The 22,517-nt window shown below is 42.1% G+C and overlaps 1 protein-coding gene and 1 long non-coding RNA gene across 6 annotated transcripts in view; one reads left to right on the top strand and one right to left on the bottom strand.

The window, feature by feature from the left end:
- The window catches only part of cfap20dc (CFAP20 domain containing), a 61,471-nt gene that overhangs the window by 6,392 nt on the left and 32,562 nt on the right, over positions 1-22,517 (top strand). For all 5 annotated transcript variants that reach the window (XM_042089416.1, XM_042089413.1, XM_042089412.1 and 2 more), the window contains 6 exons: positions 52-202; positions 1,024-1,170; positions 15,318-15,464; positions 16,007-16,120; positions 16,464-16,562; positions 19,584-19,966. In XM_042089416.1, coding sequence (XP_041945350.1) covers positions 52-202; positions 1,024-1,170; positions 15,318-15,464; positions 16,007-16,120; positions 16,464-16,562; positions 19,584-19,966 — 1,041 coding nt within the window. The remainder of the gene's footprint in view (positions 1-51; positions 203-1,023; positions 1,171-15,317; positions 15,465-16,006; positions 16,121-16,463; positions 16,563-19,583; positions 19,967-22,517) is intronic.
- LOC121707112 lies at positions 12,707-20,894 on the bottom strand. The gene is made up of 3 exons (XR_006031241.1): positions 20,428-20,894; positions 13,899-13,903; positions 12,707-12,716 (listed from the first exon to the last, which is right to left on the bottom strand). It is a non-coding gene; the product is annotated as an uncharacterized LOC121707112 (long non-coding RNA).

Below are 22,517 nucleotides of genomic sequence, written 5' to 3'. Positions count from 1 at the left end.
TGTCATTTCCATTACCTCCTCAATGCCATTGTCGGGGTTCCTTTTTTACAGTGGTGTAACATGTGCATAGATGTGGGTTCGTTCACCCAAGAGATGTTCAAGGGAGCGGTGTTTATGCATTTGGATTCCATTAGCATATCAGCCTCATGCAAGGTCAGGCGGATCTTCACCATGAAAGCTGAGCCTGCGGACTCGGACAGAGGTGGGAAGCATGGCCTGGAAAAATTTGACTAGATGATGAATGGAATGTATCATGAGAATATCTCCGGAGTGTGTTTTCATGGAAAAACCCCGGTGTCTCAGTGCCTGTCTTTCTTTCTGAATAAGTGACTTTGTGAAATTGGTGAAATCAGTGGTACTCCCTTGAAGGTATACAACCAGACTAATTAAATGAAGGACATTTGGGATTTTCTAGTAATTCACGTGTTGTTAGTGTAATAACATCATTGTATTAACTAAATTCAATCGTGAACACATTCTCATCTACAGTCTGTCCATACCCTTCATATTAACAAATAAAAGACCATCATGTCCACAGTGAAGAGCAGCGAGTACTTTTGAAAACACTAAAATGAGACGCCATCACATGCCATTGGGATTGATATCCCTCTATCTATCAGTGCATCAAAATTAAGCGTGGTTTTGAGTTTCTTGTGAACTAGTGTAAACTGCAGGTCTATTTAGCTATCTTTGAACTGCCAATGAAGTTTGGGTATTTGCATTTTCATAATAACTGATGGCTTACTAAATATCATGAACATTCCTAAACTGCTATGTCAGTAACTCACAATAGCTTCATCACTGCTGTCTGTCTGGATTTATGTTTTTGTTATGTAACCACCACTGAGTCTCTGGAGAAAGCTAACTTTTTAAACATGAAAATGTCTTGCCTGAACTTCTCATCCCACACTGGTGCTTCCTTTCATGCTCTATTTTATATTGTACATCTGTTTTGTCCTGCAAAATAAACTAATTATTAGTTATTAGTATAATTAATCATTACTTTCATTGTATGTCTCCCAGATCTCTACATCTATAGACATGGCAGACTGGATGAAATACCCAGGGCTTGCCAGTTTCCAGTTGAGGTTCAGCACATCACCCAAGTCATCAGCATGAAAACCGCGTCTGCGTCTGACGTTAGAGCTGGCTCTTGGAAAACAGATTCTGGTAAATCAGACAGAAAATTATAAACCAGGCTGATGTTGCTCTGTTTTACCTTCACCCACTCATCAGTGAGCAATTTTGTTGGGATTGGGCTTTGTGTTAAAATAGGAAGCAAAATTGGCCTGGAAATGAGTTTTTCTCTTATAACAGAAAGCAGCTCCAGTGTTCTCATGTTAAAATGGAACAGATAGTTCCTGTGAGAGTTTGTGAAGAAATTACGTAGAGTATGTAGAGAGATTATGTAGAGTTTTCCATTTCAACAACTAACTAATGTTGATGTGATTCCAAATATTGCTTTGTGTGTGAAGTTAACTTTTCTTTTTCTTTAGTCTCATGTAATGGTGGCAACCCCAAGTAGTGCAATGTTCAGGCGCCAGGCAGGCGTATTTTCCTGCCACAAAGAAAACCACCGTCAGCTATTTTAAATAAAATAAAGAAAAAATAATGAGGAAGACTGAAGTGTTCATTTTTAAGAGTTCACAGTAGCACTCGTTTACTGAATTATAACAAAATAAACATCACATTGTAGTTAACTGCTTCCCCCTTTAATCTTGTTTGCAGCATAAGCATGTTTCAATTGAACTCTGAAATTCACCAAAAACACGAAATATAACAAAACAAAAACAAATGTATGTTTGTTGGCTTTGTGTGAGCCTGTTGTGTGTTGTGCAGTGTAGCCTACGTATAGTGTGTGAGACTGGAGTTTGGCGTGAGCAGTTTAAAGATGTTGGAAGGACGAGCATGGTGCGGTTTTGTCTGTAACTCACAGCTGTTTTCCAAGATATTCTGGCCAGGTCCTATGAAGGTTTTCAACAGAAACGCTTGGCTTTTGGATATCCTAATCCATAAGAACTAGTGTGGCTATTCTGTAGAATGATAATTCCTCTTAACGTTTCAAGTAACCTACTCCATGAGAATCAGTGTGGATATTCTGTAGAATGGTCATACCTCTTAACATTTTTGCGTATCCTACCACGAAATACGAATCCTGTGTGGCAGGCACGCTACTGAAATGTCTCTAAACATATAAGGCTTAAACGAGTCAAAAGAAACTTTGTGAACTCGCAAAACAACAACTATTATAAACAAAAATCCGCTCATTCAGGCTCGCTCCAATGCTCTCTGCGTCTTGCGTCTCTGACTCTGTCTCTCTCTCATTTTGAATGTGTGCGCACTTCCTATATACTGAAAGTAAATGTGGGTGGATATAATTACTTGACAAAAACACAGCAGACTTCGGCAGAATTCCAGATATCCAAGTTTCAGGCTTTACTTTACAATAACGCGCGTCAAGGGAGAATACAGCCTTCAGCTCAGAAGCATCGACTACCATTCTAAATACTACCGGAAGAGACTGGCCTTTTATGCTCAATTTGCAAGGGTGTGGTTCAAGAGGACGTCATAGGTACAACGTCCTGTGATTGGCTTTCTCTTCCCGCCATTCAGTCAGCCACACCCAGACACACCTACACAGACCTACTTGCCATTAACATATTAGGCAGGCTCCTCAGGTAGAAATGTTATACAGGATGTTCTAAACATTCTTACACTTAATTCATTGTCCTCCTTGTACTGAGACTATACAAATGATACCAAACATGAGTACATTTAAAGTTAATAACACAAACATATAATTCAGCTAAAGTTTTAACCCAGGGTCTTTGTCTACCCAAAAATAGAACAAAGGAGTTTGTGGAACAGATGGTAGAAGCAAAAGGTGCCCAGTGGGGAGCATTTCACACCTACATCTGCATTGAATAGATCAAAGCAAGAAAGAGAGAATATACTTTCAATGTAAATGGAGCTAAGCCTCCATCTAGTCTGGGGCAAGAAAATGTCATAAAAATAATTCCCATCAATACACAGGAACCACTCCCACATTGACGTGACGGGAGAGAGTGAGTTCCATTTCATTCTGACATTACTAAACCAGTGTGAAAAATACTCTGAGTTAATCATTCTGCTACATTTCCCCTCCCATGGAAAGACAACCCATGGTTGGTGAAGGGCAGAGCTAATAATGATGCTAAAAATGAAAATGAGCTAAAACCGTGAAAATCCTCCTCTTCGGAGTGGTCTAAGAAAATCTCATACAAGGTTTGCTTTTCTTGTTTGTCGACCTCATCCGCAGTAGTGAAGCAAGGTTTGAGGTTATTTACATGTATATTGCACAGATCTTCTCCAGTGTCCTCTCTCACTACTTCACAATTGACCGGGCCTAACTGCCGTAAGACTCTGCCTTTTCCACTTCGGGGCCAGCTTTACAGAAAAGTGTTTTGCTTTGCAAGATTGGGGATGATTGCGCTCCCACACCCTATCTTTTGGCAAGAAAGTTACATCTTTTCTGTTTTTGTTATAGTTTCTAAGCTGTTTTGCTTTCTTACTGCTGATGTGTGCTTTATTTTGCAGATCTTTGATGTGTTGTGTTATGTATTGGCCGTTCCTCAGACCTGCACGAGAGCAGACAGCACAATGTCACACACATCCCCCATCCACAAGGGGTGCCAGCTACTTCCAGTCTTATTGGTGATTGACTATAAGACCTGCTTAATGGCAGTCAATCGAGAGAGGCTCGAAGAACTGAGGAGCTCAGCTGCTGGGCCGATGCAGTGAACCTCCAGGCTGCTTTGCCGGGCGGCACGTGAACTTTGCACCTTTTCAGTATTCTGTTTGGTTTATTGGAGAGACTGGAGTGAGGTGGCCCGTCGGGACGGTAAGCATGCCGCCCCCTGGCTTCTCATTCATCTGCTAGCTCAAACATACTGACTAACACGTCCTCTGCACACATTCAGATAAGGGGGTTTAAGGTCTGAGGAACGTAGTAATTTCCCCTAGACGTGTAACGCCGGCTGCTTGACTAGAATTCCCTAATAGTTGCAAAACATAACCAGAGGTGTCAGGGGAAAGACTTTGACCCTTAAGTACAGAAGTTTATCCATAGGACCCCGAAGCTTTCGTCCCAGTTGCAGAATTTAGGGCGAATCGAAATTCAGGTAAGTATTGATTCAGGTAAGTAATCCACGACAAAGGATGAAATCATGCACTTCAAGTTCCGGTTTACCCTTTCCTTTAAGTTTGTTTGTGGATGGTAAGCTGTGGTCAGTTTGGGCGTTACTGTCCAGGTCTGACAAACGGACTTAGGTATTCTCTAAGTATGTTGGACACAAATTGAGAACCTCTATCTGACAGGAGGAAATATGGAACTCCCCAGTGACTGAGAATTTCCTTGTGGAACAAGCAAGCAATGACTGGTGAAGATGCTGTACGCATGGAGAATAGCTCTACCCAGCGTGTATAGTAATCGACGAAGACGAGCAAGTATTAATTTCTTTCTGGGCTACATGGTAGAGGCCCCATGATGTCAACTCCCAAAATTTTAATTGGATATCTTATATCCAAATATCGTATATCCAAATGATGGAATTTGGATATAATGGTCTGTTGGAGTTTGCCATTAGGTTTCTCATTTTCTCCTTTGCAAGTCGGACATACCACGCAGGCTCAGACATAACTTCTTACGCCATCCCACATTTTTGGCCAAAAGGCCACATCATGGAGTCGTTTATAGGGTTTAAACATACCCTGATGGCCATACAAAGGGGAGTCGTGGTAAAGTTGCAAAATGGAAGGTATGAGTTTCTTTGGCATCCATAGTCGATAATGATATTTGTTATCTGACAGATGAATTTTACTGTAGATCATATCTTTGATCATGGCATACACTACTTTCCTTTGAGGCTTTGCATCCCTCAGCTAAGTCTTTGATGACTTTCTGTATCTCTGGATCTTTGTGTTGTTCCTCCCATAAGGTGGTACTTGAACATGGAAAGTCTTCTAACTCTTTCTGATTTGTTGTCATCGATACAGGAAGGTCCAACAACAGGACTCCTAGAAGGAGAGTCAGGCTCAACATTGAGTTATCCTTTCCTGTACTCAATGACGAAGTGAAATTGTTAGGTTTTGTGACTATCTTGGCCACTAGGGGTCACTCTTGCATCCTTGCCATGTTTGTTTTGACAGCTAGATTATTTGTGTTTGTTTTCACAGCCATGTGCCTCTTTTGTTTTGATGGTCATGTGATTTGTGCCCCACCTGTTTTTGGTTAACTTTCCCTCCAATTCTTAATTTCCAATTCTGTGGTGGTCATGTGATCAATTACCTTGGGTATTTATTCTACCCTGTGCTTTGTTCTTGTCACTGAGTCTTTGTGTTGTTTGAGGGTGAGTCACTCGTGTACCTATTGGGAAAAAACTTTGGAATTACCTTTTTGCTTGCTTGGAACTTTGCGTTTGTAAAACTTTGGATCTTTTGAGACCACTTTTGTGAAACTTCATCCTGGAACTTGCCACTGGAAGATGTTTGTTTGGAACTTTTGTGTCTTCTGAGCGTTTGGATTTTACTTTCTCTTTTTGGACACTTGATTGCCTTGACTGGACATATCTTCATTGCAAGCTGTGGATTTTCCTGGACTTTGCCAATTAAACTTTATTGAACTTGATCCTTGTTGTCGGCCCTCTGCACTTGAGTCATTTCTCTGTTTTGCCTAGTGGGTGTTCACTGGATTAGACCAGTAGCCAGGGTTCCAGTCCCAACCCAATCTAACAAATTTCTGAAGGCGAAGTGCCCACTTCAGAAGACTGCTTGACATTTTAGTGCTATTTAACACCTACTGCAGAGAGGCGTGGTCAGTCACCACAGTGAACAATTTGGGTTCTAAGTAGTGCTGCCATTTTTCTAATGCTCAGATGACTGCCAGACATTCTTTTTCAGTTGCTGAGTAGTTCCGTTCTGCTTTATTTCAGGTTTGACTTGCAAAAGCAACTACTTCCTCATTGCCGACTCCCTCCTTCTGGGCTAGCACTGCACCCAGCCCTACATCACTGGTATCGGTGTTGGTTGTCGTGAGCACGATTCATTGGCGCTTGCATAGTGTTTGGCCGTATGTCTACGTGCGCACCTGCCTACCATCAGGCTACTCCGCTACGAGTAGAGAATTTCCCCTGTTTGTATATTCACTCCAAGTTGGCCTACCATAATTTACCAACTCTGCACTGTAGACCATAAATTGGCCATTTATATTTTTCTGTGAAATAACCAAATGTATTTGTTCAAATTTATGAAGCAGAATTACGCACTAGGCTACTTGGAACGTAACACATTTTTGTTTGAGCAGGAGAGAGAATGACGGCGATTAACAAATTGCACTTGTTGCTGGTTACTAATAAATATTATATATTTTTGCAAACAACAAAACCAGAAAGAATGGAGACCGCAAATGGGCAGGAACAAGGTCAATTGGTAGATATGCTTGTCAAAACGGAGCTGGATGTGTGGATGAATGAAGCACAATTATGCTTTACTAATGTTAAGCATGCACACTGTTTAAAATTACACGGTAAACCAAAGGTCAATTTAGCTTTTTTAGGGCTGTATAATGTTGACCAAATGAATATAGGCTGTTAGGCGTGAATAAAGTAGGCTACTTTGTTGCTACTACTGCAACCCTTCCAACATTAATGGGGACATATGTTAACATTTTCCCGTATTCTGGGTGAGAAACCCGGATAATCTCCCTTATTTTCAATGTTCAGCTATGGAACGAAAGAGAATGTTATTTGGCGCCAGAAATCACATTCGCTCTAGAATCTTTGCTAGTGCCTAGATGACCCTCAGTCTCCACTGAGTCTCTATGAAAGCCACAGCGTGAGGCCTTTATTTTATTTCCTAGGCTACTCGGCAAGAAAGAAGGAAATGAGGGATAAACGTGGTGTACAGTGGGGTTCCCGAAGTGTGAAGACTGAGACTGAGAGTTACATGGAAAATATGCACCAAACAAGCCGCTTTGAAATTTTGCTGATTTCATGAAAATAAAAGTTGGGTGAACCCCCACCCCCGAGAAAAAAGTCGGATTTAGGCTACTAAACGCAAGGCTTACCCAAGTTCTAGGCTATTCTGTCGCCACATTTATAATATTGCTATAAAACCTTCGTTAGTAACAGTCAATACTTTTGCCTGCATCAAATCGTGCATTCGCATTCAGTGGGCTACCATCGGCTTAACATGAGTTCTAAGCGTCTTTGTATGCTTATATCTGATTTCACTCGACTGTGAATGCATGTATATATGTTGTAAGACATGTAAAATAAATGAATGACACTGGCACTACGCACAAATTAATGTAGCCTAAACTTACACCGCACTTTCCTAATAACTTAAGTTCTCTCGCGTCACTGACAGTAGCTAGAATGCATAAAAAAAACACCGGGAAAAACAGTGTTCAGTCCACCAAGTCATAAGCTATCGGCGCTGCGCAGCATCAGTTGTGATATTTATCTTAACGGAGTGTAATCGTAGGTAATGTCATGTATGAAAACTAGTATTGTTAGGCAATACTATAAGTGCAAGTCCAGGGCAGCTGAGGTGTGGCGATGACATCATCGATACGCAAGCAGGATGTGCGGTTTCGCTGTCTAAACAAACTCAAACGGGCTACGGTTTCAGATTTCTCCACTCTGGGACCAGGTTTCAGAAAAGTGCGGTTTCGTGCAGTGCGTTTACAGGATTCGTTTGGACGCTCGGCCAAGACGAAGCAAAACCTCTGCGTTTAACCTAAAAAGCGTCTCCGTGTGGACAGGCCCTAAGATGGCTCTATTATCCCTTTGTCAAGCATCTCCTTCAGATGTTTTCTACTACCAGTTGTTTTTCCACAGACATCCTGTAAGGTTTCTGTTTGATTGGTACATCATTGTTAGTGTATATGTGATGTTGCAACAGATCAGTTTGCCCTGGCTTCAAAGGACACAGGTCAGGTTTGGATTCCAAGAGCTGTCTTAAACTTGCTTTTTCCCCATTCCTCCACAACAGCATTTGATACAGCAAGGTCAATGTAGTCTTGCGACGTCAGCACAACAGGTTGAGGGGACAAGCGAGGGGGAGGAACCGAGGACAAAAGTGTAAGTGTAGGCAGTACACCACAGTTAAGTGTTGGATCTTCACTCTGTTGGAACAGGTAAGTCTCTGGTCTGCCTTTAAAACTATACTGACAGTCGGCAGCATGAATTTGCAGTCCACTGTAAAACAGATAGTCCAGGCCAAGAACAACTCTGTATGCTAGTGATTTTAGGGACAAGACTGCCACCGGCAAGGTACAAGCATTGTGACTTCAAATAAAATCAATGGTCACTTCAGCCCATTCAAGAGAGGTCTCCGTTTTGCCATTTGCTAAGAAGAGTGGCCCATGTACCAATGTCTATAGGAACTACCAGCTGTTGAAGTATGTTGCAATCACCAAGTCCTTGTTTTTCCACAGTTCTGGTTGTACGCGGTTTCCTTGTAGCGCCACGAGAGATAGATCCATTTGGCCACTACCTTGCGGTCCAGTCTTTTGAGGTCGAGACATGCTCTTTGATGGTGTTTGGGAAGATTGAGGACCTCCAGCAGGGGATTGATATTGAGGACATGAACCAGGTGTGTGTTGACCTTTACACCGCCAACAGGTCACAGTAGGCTTCTCCAGAGGTTTAGAAGTTACCTTCTGCAGAATCAACCCGTCCCCAGAGATAACTAGCAAGCTGAGTTTTTCAGGATCATCTTCACAATATCTGAATCAGAATTCCAGGGCTTGCAAAGAGCATGGTAAGAAATAGCAAAATCACGAACAGATTCACATTCTCCTTGCCTTCGACTCCTGACTCGTTCTGCAAACTCCTCCTCGTAGTCTTCAGAAGAAAGCAGAAAGGAAATCCTTTTCAAAGTCAGTCCAGGTCATAACCCAGGTCCTGGCAATCTCCCACCGCTGTGCCATGAAGAACTGTTCTGAAAGTAGCCAGAATCTCTGGATCAGAAAGTGGGTGAACAGCCAGAAAGTCATGACATTTAGACAAATACCAAACAGGGGCTGCATCATCATTTGGTCTTCCATTGGTGGGGAAAGACAATTTGATATGATCAGTTTTAATACCATGCTGTAACCCAGGTACTGGCACAGGTACAGTGTAATTGGACAAGGGCCTTGAATGAGAAAGAAGGGAATTAGTGTTAGAGAAACTGTCCTCTATCTTCTCAAGAGCCTGTATCTTCATTTTGTTCGCGGTGTTTTTGCGAGACATGTAAATTGCCCACTGAGGTGTTTAACTGATCCAACATTTTGACGCAATGATCCATTTTATGTGACAGATGTACAGTATACAGTTTACATTTACTGTATGATTGGCAAAAACAGTTTGATGGTCGACTTCCTGTTGTAACTGTTCCACCATAAAGCGGACTTTGTGGAGTTGTGCAAGGTCCAGTGGCCGGTTGCACAAAGTTACCTTAAGTTACCTTAAGTTCCTCATTTCCTCACGCAACCAATGTTTTCATGCCCTTTAACCCTTTCGTGCCCGTGGTGAACATTCCATTTTTGGTGCTGACACCACAACATCATGTTGACACTGATGAGAAAGCATATTACTGTCAAATAACATGATTTAAGGACTTCAAATTAAGATAAACTATAACTATAGAACTGATGTAAAAACAATATTACCTCAGTTTATCCAGCTGTGTGGTTTCCAGTCGAGGTAAACTCCAACTTAAGTGCAGGTGGCATCCGGCTGTCCACGTCAAATGCACCGACTCAAGTGAAAATATTTTTTCAAGACTCATCTTCAAGTATCCAAAACATTTCGCGCCATAAACCCCTTAACCAATCATATCAAATTGAAGCTTATGTTGTCAGCATTACGGGGAAGACTTCAGAACGGTCAGGCTCGTAAGGGTTAAAGCAACACCAAAGAGTTTTTTGTACCTTAAAATAATGTTTCCAAAATCGTTTCAGTGGTTCATCAACTTGTAACAGGGTGAACGGCACTTCTGCATTCGCTTTGCGGCCCTCTATCGGCTATAACCGCACTATGTAAGTTTGCCAGATCGGGTAGCGGGTCTGTAGTTCGATGGAAACTACAAATTTGACTTGCATCTGATGTCGCAATACATCGTACTTTCATAAATCGTGCAACATATTCTACCTTGTCTGTGGACATCGTTATTTGCAAAGCCGGTGCTGGATAAACAAATAGCGTGCGTGCGACAGAGGGTTCTTTGGTGTTGCTTTAACATGTTCTCCAGTTCATTATCCAATTTGTCTTTGGTGTCTGTAACAACTGAAGTCAGATTTGTAAATTGCTCTTCTGTTTTGTTTGAAAAACAGTTAGGTTTAACCTAACTTTTCAAAAACCAGTTGTCAGTATGGCTAAAAGAATGCAAAGCCAGGTTTCCTAGAGTTTTTCCAGGTGTAGGAAGGGCAGAAGGTAGATCACGCTGTGTTTCAGCAGAAGAAGCGGATGATGGAGTAGCCATATCCATATCTGATTATTCAGTGTTTCTTTCAAGGTATGCTGGTGGCCGGGAAATGCCTGCATAAAATATGCAACCTTGGAAGTGTAGAAGAAGCAAAATCAGACATCTCTGAAAGTTTGGCTAGAGTTGGTGGGCCAATCAGGAGGTTGGGAAGGGAAATGTTAGCATCTATGGGATCGCAATATGGGGGATGAACATATTGAGTGGACACATCAGGTGGTGTGGGTGGTGAGTGTGTGTGATTAGACTGGTCTTGCACAGACATGGTTTAAGTAAACACAAAATGAGTGCTAAGATTAAACTAACTTTGCAAAGATGCGCACAAGTGAATACCAAATAAATTAGCAAAAGAGCATAAAAAAACTCCTTTTCAAACCCACACAGTATTCAAAGTGTATTCAATTATGCAGAGTTCAACAAAACAAAGCTCAGCACATTACACAATGGGTTTGTGATTTTTTTGTAAAAAGTTCAGAGTGCAGAACAAGTTCAACAAAATGTCTCAGGTTGGGAAACTGAGTCCCACAAAATTCAGTGAAACAAGTTTTTTTTTCACAGTTTTGTTAGTGTTTAAAGTCCCTGTTCAGGCGCCATTCTGTAAGGGCTGATTCAGACCGGGTGCATGGCGTGAGCGTGGCGTGTCTGTTGCATGTCAGTTGCGTGGCATTTTCTATGTCTTTGCACACCAGAAATGTGTCTGATACTGCGTTGCGGCGGCCTCTCTGCCTATTAAAACATCTCTTAATTTTTTTTCTTCACTGTTTTGAATGGAAACGCTTCCAACACGCTTGCGTGTCATGTGAAAAATAGGCATCGGTCCTATTTCTAGCATGCACGTGTTTTTGGTGCGGTTTGAGCCGCGCCTGAGACGTGCATGTCACGCAGGCAGTGTGCAAGCTCTAACCTGTTAACATGGGAGCCGAAATAAAAATGGACACGCCACACAGCTGACACGCTCACGCCATGCACCCGGTCTGAATCAGCCCTAACGGTGGCGACCCCAGGTAGTACAATGTTCAGGCGCCAGGCAGGCCTATAATCCTGCCACTAACTTAAGAAAAGCACCGTCAGCAAATTTAAATAAAGTAATGAAAAAATAATGAGGAAGACTCAGGGCCAGATGTACTTACATTTGCGAACGTAGCGTTATCAGCGTCATGGACACACTGCAGATTGCGAACGCTGTCAGACCCAAGTTTCCGTTGTATTTATGAATCATTTAATCCTTAGTGTAAACTGTGCCTTTCTCTGCCTTTCTCCGCCCATAAACGCAATTTACGAACGCCCACAACTGAATGGCAGTGTGTAAACAAGCAGGGAGATAATAAAGATCAGTAGTTCTACTCAAACTACTTGTGCACGTAGGCTATGGAAGATTGGTCAAATCTAGCAAGTAGGAAAGTTTAAGTGAATGACGTGAAAGTGAAAGTAAGACATTCGAAAGGTCAACGAAAGTTAAGGTTGCTTTTGGTAGTACAAATACTTTTACCACAAAAACTGGTGTTCTAAATAGCGATTCTGTTGTCTTTGAAAGGTTCTCTTATTGACGCATTGAACTGCAATTTGGATTAACACCTGCTTTTACAAGGAGGAAGTATTTAGGCGCAGAATAGACGTGCGCTTTCAGGAGCAGTCTTTGTACATACTGCGGAATACATAATTAGGCGCTCTTTACTCTTCCCCTCCCATCTTTTTACGCTAAACTCCCACTTTCCCCTGGATCCTCCCATGAATGCATATGCATGACATGACAAACGCAATCTGCCACTTTCAGCTCCCGCGACAAACAGTTTGCACTTTTACATCATTGCGGCCTGTTTGTACATACATCCCAATGATTTTACACACATATTGCGAAACAAATACGCCTGAAGTGGGCGCAAAAGCGTTAGTACATCTGGCCCTCATTTGTTTGTTTTTAAGAGTTTACAGTAGCACTCGTTAACTCAATTATAACAAAATAAACATCACCTTGTAGGTAACTGCTTCTCCTTTAAAACTTGTTTGCAGCATAAGCATTTAACTAGTTTCAATTGAACTCACCAAAAACAAAACAAATGTATGTTTGTTGGCTTTGTGTGAGCCTGTGGTGTGTTGTGTAGCCTATGTACATGTATGTGTGTGTGAGACTGGAGTTTGGCGTGAGTAGTTTAAAGACGTTGGAAGGACGAGCAAGGTGCAGTTTTGTCACAGCTGTTTTTCAATAGATTCTGTCCAGGTCCGTATGAAGGTTTTCAACAGGACGACAATTCCACTTGCCGTTTTGGATATTCTAATCTGTAAGAACCAGTGTTGATATTCTGTAGAAATGATAATTCCTCATAACGTTTTTGGATATCCTACTCTAAGAACCAGTGTGAGTAGCTGAGAAGTTTCAAAACGTAGTGTAGGCTACCGACGTGCCGGTTTTCCGCTTGGGCTTGCAGGTGAAGCCGGGAAGACATCTCCCAGACCGCAAAATGCGAATCTTGTGTGGCAGGTACGCTGCTGAAATGTCTCGAAACATAAGGTTTAAACAAGTCAAAAGAAATGTTGTGAACTCTCAAAACAACAACTACTATAAACAAAAATCTGCTCCTTCAGGCTCGCTCCAATGCTCTCTGCGTCTTGTGTCTCTGACTCTGTCTCTCTCTCTCATTTTGAATGTGTGCGACTGCGCACTTCCTATTTACACAGGAACCACTCCCACATTGACGTGATGGGAGAAAGTGAGTTCTGTTTCATTCTGTTATTACTAAACCAGTTTGAAAAATACTCTGAGTTAATCATTCTGCTACACACTGCTAAATCACCAACACTGGAAAAAAAATCGCTGGATTTACTTGATTTTATCATATACATCTGTTGCACATGAATTAAATGTCTAGAATTAGTCCAGCATTTCTTTTACAAAATTGATTCATGCTGTGATAACACAATTTGATCAAGTAATTCCAATGAAATTGATTAGGCTTAGGCCTACAGTACATGAAATATTAATGTAATTTCAACATGAATGTGCTATACAGGTGGCATGTACTAAGAGTAGGCATTCAGATGTACTTAGTATTGCAACATCAATGTTAAAGCTGCAGTTGGCAAGATTTTTTTGATCATATTCACTGAAACCGACACTGCTCCGACAGAACAACATAAATCAGCCGGTTTTAGAAAAAATCTCTACCTAGAGCCTGTTATTTGTTTTGCAAAATTCCACAGCTCCCGGTTCTTCTGGTCCAATCAGAGCAGGGCTGTGTAAGATCTGAGTGTCAATCTCAGTCTGGTGCAGTCTGGTGCACACTGACGAGCACAAACTCGATGAGAGGGTGCGCGATGGTAGTGGGGTAGGGGCTTGAGAGTTGTAAACATTTAAAATTTTGGCTAAGTCCCCTAAATCTATCAGACTTGCCAACTGCAGCTTTAAAGGAAGATAACTTTGGTATTTAAGACTTCAAGATGAAGTTTTAAAATGAAAATGTGTCATGACACCACTGATACTTTGTGCATCCTCAATGCCTAACACAAAGCATGATTCATCTCAAAGCAAACTCAGCTCCAAATTGTACTTGTCTCTAGGCATAATCCTCTTTAAGAAAACTCCAACACTGGTCACTACTGTTAGCTGCGTGATTATCTCAGTGTTCTTGCAAAGACTCATGGGAACACAATGAAATGGGGACACCAAGGCATTCCATGTGTTCATTTGCCTTACTGGTTCAGTACTTAGATGCTTCACATTGATCTTACACGATTCTGTTGGATAAATTCATTGGTGTGACTATGTATCAGTTCAACGTAATAACATTTAAACAGTTTGAAAGAAAACATGAGCTTATTTAATTTCATGTTTTGTGGTTTAGTAACTGTGACAAACCCTCTTTTCCTTTCTTCCTTACCTTATGTGATCCAATTAGAAAAATGGATTACTCAATTAAAATGACTATTTTTGTGTTTCATTCAAAACGAGACTGTTTAATTGTAACATAATATAGTTTCATAAATTGGACAGCCCTGACTTTTCCTTTTTTACAGTGAAGATGAAGTGATTTTTCAACTGGCAACATTTGTGCTTTGTGGGAGTTAGAAGTCCTTTATGAAACATTGCTTTGTATTTTCGGTGTAGCAGTGTGTGTTTAGTTTACTCTGACCTTGTATGCTAGTCTTTGTAGCTCCTAGCACTCTTTGGGTTGTTTGTTTTCTTTGATCTACCCTAGAAAGAAAGCGTCTTTGAACACGCTGCTTGTCTGTTAGTGAACTTTTAATTTTCCTGCTGTTCTTCTGATTGAGAGCCTGCCAACAGAGACAGCACACAGTAACCTCACACACCCTTAAGCTCTCTTCTAGAGAAAAGATATGAGCCCATTCATTTCTTTTGTAATTCTGCTTTCATTGTCAGTTGTATTTTTTACGAGCATCTGTTTATTTAGGCCTGTGTGCAGTGTTATCTCAGCCCTCTCAGCGGATGGTGAGAGCACGTACAGTCAGACGAGGGATTGAAGAGAAACAGCTGTGTCAGTTGACATTGTGCTCAGTTGTTGATAATCAGGAAATGATATGAAACTATAACGTTTTCAGAGCATCATATTTGAATTGACATAAAGAGGAATGCATTTTTTTTTCACAAAATGAGCAAAAAAGTGTGGATAGGATTTTCAAAATGTATCAATAACAATGACATAGCTGAAGTTAGTTTTGCTGGCATTGGGCTTGTGAGAGCTAGATTGATAATGATCAAAACTGTGCAGCATAAGTGTTTGGGGAAAGAGTCAAAACTGATGTTGGAAAACAGAAAGACAGTGATTATGTATGTTCCTGTCTGACCATCACTACAGAGCAGACAGGCCCCCCGGCTAGTGCACGCAGTACCAAGAGCCACGACTCCTCCCATGTGGCCTTTGGCTCCAGAGTTGCACGTCCACCCCCATCCATTGGGAAGAAAAACAACCCAGCACCCAGCAGGCAAGGACAAGAGGACAAAGGTACGCACCACAACAGGCTCTCAGGTACCCTCCGAGGAGGGCCCCGCAGCTATATCAATGCAGACCAAATAATGTCATAGCGTTTGGTGAACGTCAGGTGACTAGCTGGTATCTTGCGGGATCAGTTTTTGCTGTAGAATGCTGGCTTAGATAATATTGATTGGAACAGAAGATTCCCTATGTGTTGCATTGAGTAGCTCAGAAAGTTGCATCTGAAACCAGATCAGAAAGTTGCATTGAATGGATTTTGTTAGTCTTCGCCAGCTCCTGTTTCCTGCACTAAACTGAGCAGAGCTGAGATTTATGTGTGTTCCTCTACTTTCATAATTTTCTTTTTCAGTTTGCCAAAAACTAGAATCTACCCTCTAGTTAGTGCTACTGGATAAATGATTTTGTAGCACAGAAACTTTGTAGTGTGAGTGAACATTTAAAAAAACTTTTTTCTTTACCACAGGCTCAAAAACCCACTCTGTTTTTACCCATTTGGTGCTTTGAAGAGATGTAGTGCAACGATCACTTACAGTATGTTTCCATGGATACAGGCAGATCTCGGAAGTTGCAGCCTTGTCCGCCTCCAGACAGGCCAGCGTCTGAACAAACTCAAACCAGGAGGCCTCAGATGCACAGTGCTGGGAGGGAAAGGCCCAACTTAACAGGTTACATACCGGATCCCTAATGTGCATGCTGTATTTTTCACTTTCCCAGATGTCCGGTTTTAGCATTTCAAATGTGTTCTCTGTTTAACATGCATTAATGTAGGCCGTACAAGAGGCACTTCATGTCTAATTTGGAAAGGGCTTGATTAACGTTGAATGTTGTTATTATAAAGCTCTTTCGAAAAGTGTTCCCTCTCATCAACATTTAGCTTTGAGCAGGGAAACACAGTTATTATTATTTATTATTTTGCTGCGATTCTACCTTGCATACAGAGTTGCTCCAAATAAATAGCCTGTCGTGGTGTATTTTCTCTTGATTTGTTATACCTTTGTTCTGTTGTAGAAAGAGGAATTGTACCTCAGAAATGGGAGGTTGAACAGGCCCCTACTCTTCATCCTGTCCAGCCTGCCATCGGCCACAACAGAGCAGACGCTTCAGAAGGTAGGAAAGAAGTAAAGTGAAGGAAAAAAAAATGGGCCAAGAGTGTGTAGCCTAATGTGTTTTGAGACCATGTTGTGTAAGGGATAATGTATAGAACGCCGGTCATTATTGGGTAAAAATAAGTCCCGACAGGACGAACGGGACCCCGACACGCCAGCGGAGTGGTCTTGCTTCGCCCTGAAGGGACTTATTTTCCCAATAATGACCGGCGTTCTATACATTATCCCGCTTATTATACGGCTACTTACCAAAACGAAAAAATAAACTCCACGATATGTCTCTTTACATTTATTTGTTACCGTTTCGTTGTGCCTTTTGCTGAGAAACAAATAGTTCGGAACACACGCTGAACTTGAATCAAACGTTCTTTAGAACACAGCTGATCAACCGTCTGCCTTCACTTTTGAATGAAAATCTGTTGCCATTGACAGCGGTCATTATTTGGAGGTAGAACTTTGGGAAATCCCAATTAAGTCAATGGAGCGTTCTACTTGCATTGTGAAGAGCCGTATAATAAATAGTGATTATAGTGAATAGTGATAAATAGTGATACACTATAAATAATAAATTGATTGATTGAACAAAAGTCCTGATCCCTAACCACTACCAGCACCACCCTCTATTTAAGATGTTTACATACTGAAATTAGAATTTGTGACATCTATCTACCACAGATTGGTTACAGCAGCAACAGAAATGGGTGGTCTAGTCACTGAATGGCAGAGACTGAGAAGGTGTTTCTTGAACATTGGCTTGCTGTTGAGTTCAGAGACTATACTCTGAAAAAATGCATCATGTCAGCAGGTGTCATGATGTGCACTGAAGATGGCACAGCTGTGAGAATATTTGTGACAGATTTAGCAAATGATATTTTGACATTTAAGAAGGAGGAGGTCAATAAAATGATGTATTGCTTGTGAATAATAATCTTGCAAAAATCAGTCAGGTCATGCAGGTAGGGTCAAAACACAGGTTAATTTTTGGCCTCCGTTCTCTATATTAAAATCTGCGAACTGAGCCGAGCACTAAATTGGATAAGCTAAGACATGATGCATATGGATGAGGAGCAGCAGACTGCTGTAAAGCTGCCTGGCTGTAAATGTAGGCACTGTAGCAGCACTGCTGTAATATGGGTGTAATTACTAGACATTGTATTCAAATGTCTTTAATAGAGAAGCGCCCCCTGTGTTTAAGCCCCCCCCCCCAGCCTTTCCTCCAGACCCCCTCCTCCCAACCAGCCTCTCGAGAATGAATCAGAAAGCACATTAAGTTCACCCTCCATTCCAGGAGGCAATGAAAGATTCCTCGTGCCGTCTGCCGAAAGAGGGAAGTTCATTAGCAGTAATGGGACATTAAGTATACTGTGTAGGTCATAGGGAAGTCTCCAGGGTTGGGGTAGAGGGAGGGGTTCACGCACGCTGTGAGTAATTAGGAATGGTGATTATGGCGTGACGTTTAAAAAAAAGAAAGAAAGAAACAGAAAAAAAAGACGTGCGTTGAATGCCTTATCAAGCCGAGGAGCTCTCAAATGGCTGGCTGCGGCTAACATTGTGTGAAATGAAACAAATGACTAAAGTGCTGTTTTATTTGATTTCTTTTTTTCAAAAAGTTCATCTTTTTGTCCCAGAGTTTATATATCTATCATATTATGAGAATACTTGAAAGATGTTGGAGGGACTCCTGCGTCTCCCTGCGATGCTGTGTATTTTTCAGCAGAAAAAGCCCATCGTTGGGCTGTGCATAGTGACGCGGAGCTCTGCTGGCTGTGGCTGTGACTGAGCCATAGTTATCGGCTCCCTGGTCTCTGGTGAGGCTCTGGTTCGGTTCCAGGGTATTTTTGTTCTTTAGCGCGAGGACACACTGACCCCAAAGTCGCATACATCCACACGACGCTCCCATTGTGATTCAGCTGCCGCATCGCAGCCGCTCTCATAATGATGTTATTTGTGTGCGGATGGGAGAGCTGTACAGGAACACCAAACTGCCGAATTATATCCTTCCCCATCCACCCCCAATCACATACATACACACACAGACACTCACACAGACTGTAGCAATATAAAAATTTGTTCCTCTCCAGTTTTTCACTTTTGCTTATGTGTTTTTTGAAACACTCATTGTTGTGCAATTACATTACCTTGGATTGAATTCCTGCTTAATTCATACGATATGTCTGGTAAATAGGTTCAGTACTGTAATTACCCTGCTCTGCAGCCAGAGATGAGGAAGCAGATGTTTTTCTTGTGACACATGAGTTGCATTATCTTATGCACTGCATTTAGCTAATCCCATCACTGCCATTGGTCTGTGCCGTGTTGCCAAGTCAATGATGGCCTCTCAGAGAAGGAGTTCTGCAGGCTTTTGTGTGCTGTATCCACCTAGGTAGAGTGGCCATTGTCATTCTTATTGGCTAGAGCAGTGTTTGTGGTTATTTTTGAAGTTATTTTGGAGCAGTGTGGGGGGACGTTTACAGTAATAAATTATATATATATATATATATATATATGTAAATAATAAATAACATAAGATCATAGAGGAACATGTTTTTGACTAGTTCAGTGAGATTGTAGCTATATGTGCGTATTTGAGCCAGATTGCTATGCTTCAGTTGTAGAATAACGTGGTCTGGGATGTAACTATTATTCAGTGTTGGCTAGTTAGTTTTTTCACGGTTTTGCAGGGATTTTTTATGTGTTTTCCTCTGCCTTCATTATGTTGATGTAATTGTATTGTCTCATTATCAATTTATGACATTCTTCTACACATTGTGTGTTGGCTGCCTAAATTTCCATTAAATGCAATGCATGAATACAGAACAGTCAGGAATGATACGCTTGGTTCATACGCGTCTGTCACTTGGTTTACTGTTAGCTGTATAGGATTGCTCTAGAGTTATCCCCCAAGGTGTCACTGTAGTGTCACTGTCACTGTAGTGATCAATAGAGACAGGCAGTGTGTCTTTGTCTTGTTGTGTCAAGAACATAAATACTCACAGTCCTCTTTCTCATTTCGGTTCCACAGATGAGGTGACATCGCTTTGCTCTTTAGAGGACGGCTGTCTGGATAGCTCTGACCAGGAAGCTGGCCAGCTCGATGATGAGCCCGACCCGCTGTCTGTCCCCTGTGAGTCGCTGGCGCCTCTCTCCGCCCCCCTGGCTCCAGGGCAGCGGGGTGACAGTGACGTGAGTGACAAAGAGGAACCACTGCTCGTCTTGGAAGAGGAGGGGGAGGAAGAGGAGGTGTTTACTTTCTCTTCGCGGCCACACTCAGCCAGGCGGGGGCAGGGCCTTAGTAACAGCGTCCAGGAAATGACCTTTGACCCGACCGCTCTAGGTGAAGATGACGGAGGCATGCGCAAAGAAGCGCGACCCGAAGATGACTTTATTGGCAGTGAGAGTGAAGAGGTATGTGACTTAAGATGCAGTCTAGCAACAAATCAATCAATGAGCACTTCCTGTTGAATAGCATTGTGTAGGACTAGGAACTTGGAAAGCTTAATTAAATAGGTAACATCTGAGAAAATTGAGACATGGTTTATCTCTGGTTATAATTCTTTTGGTTGTTCTTTTAAAAGGATACACTGGTGGTGACTCATAAATGATAAGCATTAGCACAGGGCAATTCTCCTGTGCGTCCTTATGTCTTGCACACCTGAGGCACAGCTGAGGTGCCCTTGAGCAAGGTACCCAACCCCTCACTGCTCCCCGAGCGCCGCTGTTGTTGTTGCAGGCAGCTCACTGCACCGGGATTAGTGTGTGCTTCACCTCACTGTGTGCTGAGTGTGTTTCACTAATTCACGGATTGGGATAAATGCAGAGACCAAATTTCACTCACGGGATATAAAAGAGTATACTTATACTTATACTCAGGGCTTAATTTGAGCCGGAACACGCCGGAACATGTTCCGGCACCTCCGACGTTGGATCCGGAACCTTTTTTATTGGATCCTCAGCTCCTACGTCAATATAAAAAATAAATCGCCTAAACGAAAAATAAATAAATTACTGTTTGTGTAGTGTTCAATGTTGATATCTTTCTTATTAGTCTTTAGAAATAGGGGAAAGACCAAACAGGATACAACAAGCTAATCGAGGATTTGAAAGTGCTTTATCCACAATATTGGCCACAGGAGGGTGACGCGCTGTTCGGGGAGAGAGAAGTTGAGACGCTCTGCCAGCAGTTTTGCATCAATAGCCCGCGGAATGTCATCAGGGCTTTCAGGGAATATGCTACCACCTCTACCATCTCCTCCCTACTTTTCATTTGCCTTGTCGGCCCGCCGCTTGCCCGGTTCAACCCCTTTCCTTACGTGAGGTCATGGATTTCTAAAGGACATAGGTGTAGATCAGCGTTTCTCAAACTGTGGGTCGCGGAGACATGCCAGGTGGGGCGCGAACTGACGTGAAAAACAGGATTTTTGGGGGCCAAGCAGCGAAGCTGCAGGACCCCATTGTGTTTCTATCTTTTCTTATTATTATGCAGCTTCCTCTTTCTTCTGCCATTGGAGTCTATGGCAGCCCATAGAACCGTCTGGTAAAAAGTTGTGAAATTTGGCACACTAATTAGGCACAGTCCCATGATTAATTTCACCAAGTTTCAAGTCGGCACCTCAAGCGCTCTAGCACCACCAACAGGCCAAAGTTGGACTTGCGTCACGCACGTAACCTTTGACCCGTTGGATTGATTCTCAAAAATGAGGTATCATTGGAATCCTTGGATCAAGCCGAGTTCAACCCTATGACGTCATTTTCCGCCATGATGGATTTTCCGCCATATTGGATTTTATCGAAAGTGAAACTAAAGTTTCACGCCTCACATAGTTTGTCCGATTTTCACGAAACTTAGTACATATGATCTTCAGACCAAGCCACACAAAAGTTATCCAACAGATTCTTCAAATTCAAAAACGTTCGCCCGTAATATCTAATCGAATTTGGCGGCGAAGCCGCAAAACAGGAAGTGAGCTCATATCTCAGCAACCCTTTCATCTATCATAACCAAACTTAGTAAATGGACTCATGAACCCATCAGGAGGACGCTCAAACAAATCTGTGACCTTTGACCTCTAGGGGGCGCTGCAATTAAGAAATATGCCTTTTGGCCTGTAGCACTAGTGGTGTCTGACAATACTGTGGAAGGTCCTTAGGTCAACAGAGGACAACTTGTGACATCAAAATAATTGATTTGACCGGCATATTGGATTTAATCAAAAACATGAATAAGTATTCACAAGTCACAAATTTCAGCTGATCCTCACCAAAATTGGCAGAGACCATCTTCAGACCATACCTTATCAGTGTATTTTTTTCTGGAACAATTGACAGAAGCGTTCGCCTGTAACAGCCAATCGAAATGTGCGGCGAAGCCGCCAAACAGGAAGTGAGCTCATATCTCAGCAACGCTTTCATGTATCAAAACCAAACTTAGTACATGGTCCTCAGGACCCATCAGGAGGATGCTCAAGAAATTTGATGACCTTTGACCTCTAGGGGTCTCTGTAATTGGCAAAAATGTATATCAAATGTATAGTTGCTGCATTATTCTGCAATGGAGGTCAATGGCAGCCCATAGAACCGTCTGGTTCATCCTGATGATGCACAAATAATTTGGTGACCTTTGACCTCTATAGGGGCATTGAAATCACAGCAAGCATGATCATATCTCAATCGATCTTTTATTTTTGATGTGAAACTGATGACAGTGAGTTCCATCCAGTTAATTCTAATGCATGCATGCAAGAGTGGGGCAGGGTGGGACGGGCAGGGGCGATTGCGGCAGTGGATTGGCTGGGTGAGGGGGCGGCGACACTCAGCCCTGGTTCAGCTCCACAAAATCAGTTATCAGGGCTTAAATTTCACTGCGGGATTGCGGGTATTGCGCATAATTTGTTCAAGTCCCGCAACTCTAGCCATCATAATGCGAGAAATTCCCGCATACACTTTTACAGCCTGTCTG

The sequence above is a fragment of the Alosa sapidissima genome, chromosome 4 (genome assembly GCF_018492685.1).
Source record: "Alosa sapidissima isolate fAloSap1 chromosome 4, fAloSap1.pri, whole genome shotgun sequence".
NCBI classification, from domain to species: Eukaryota; Metazoa; Chordata; class Actinopteri; order Clupeiformes; family Clupeidae; genus Alosa; species Alosa sapidissima.
Note: the sequence above shows the minus strand (reverse complement) of the source record. Positions and strands in the feature narration are given on the sequence as shown.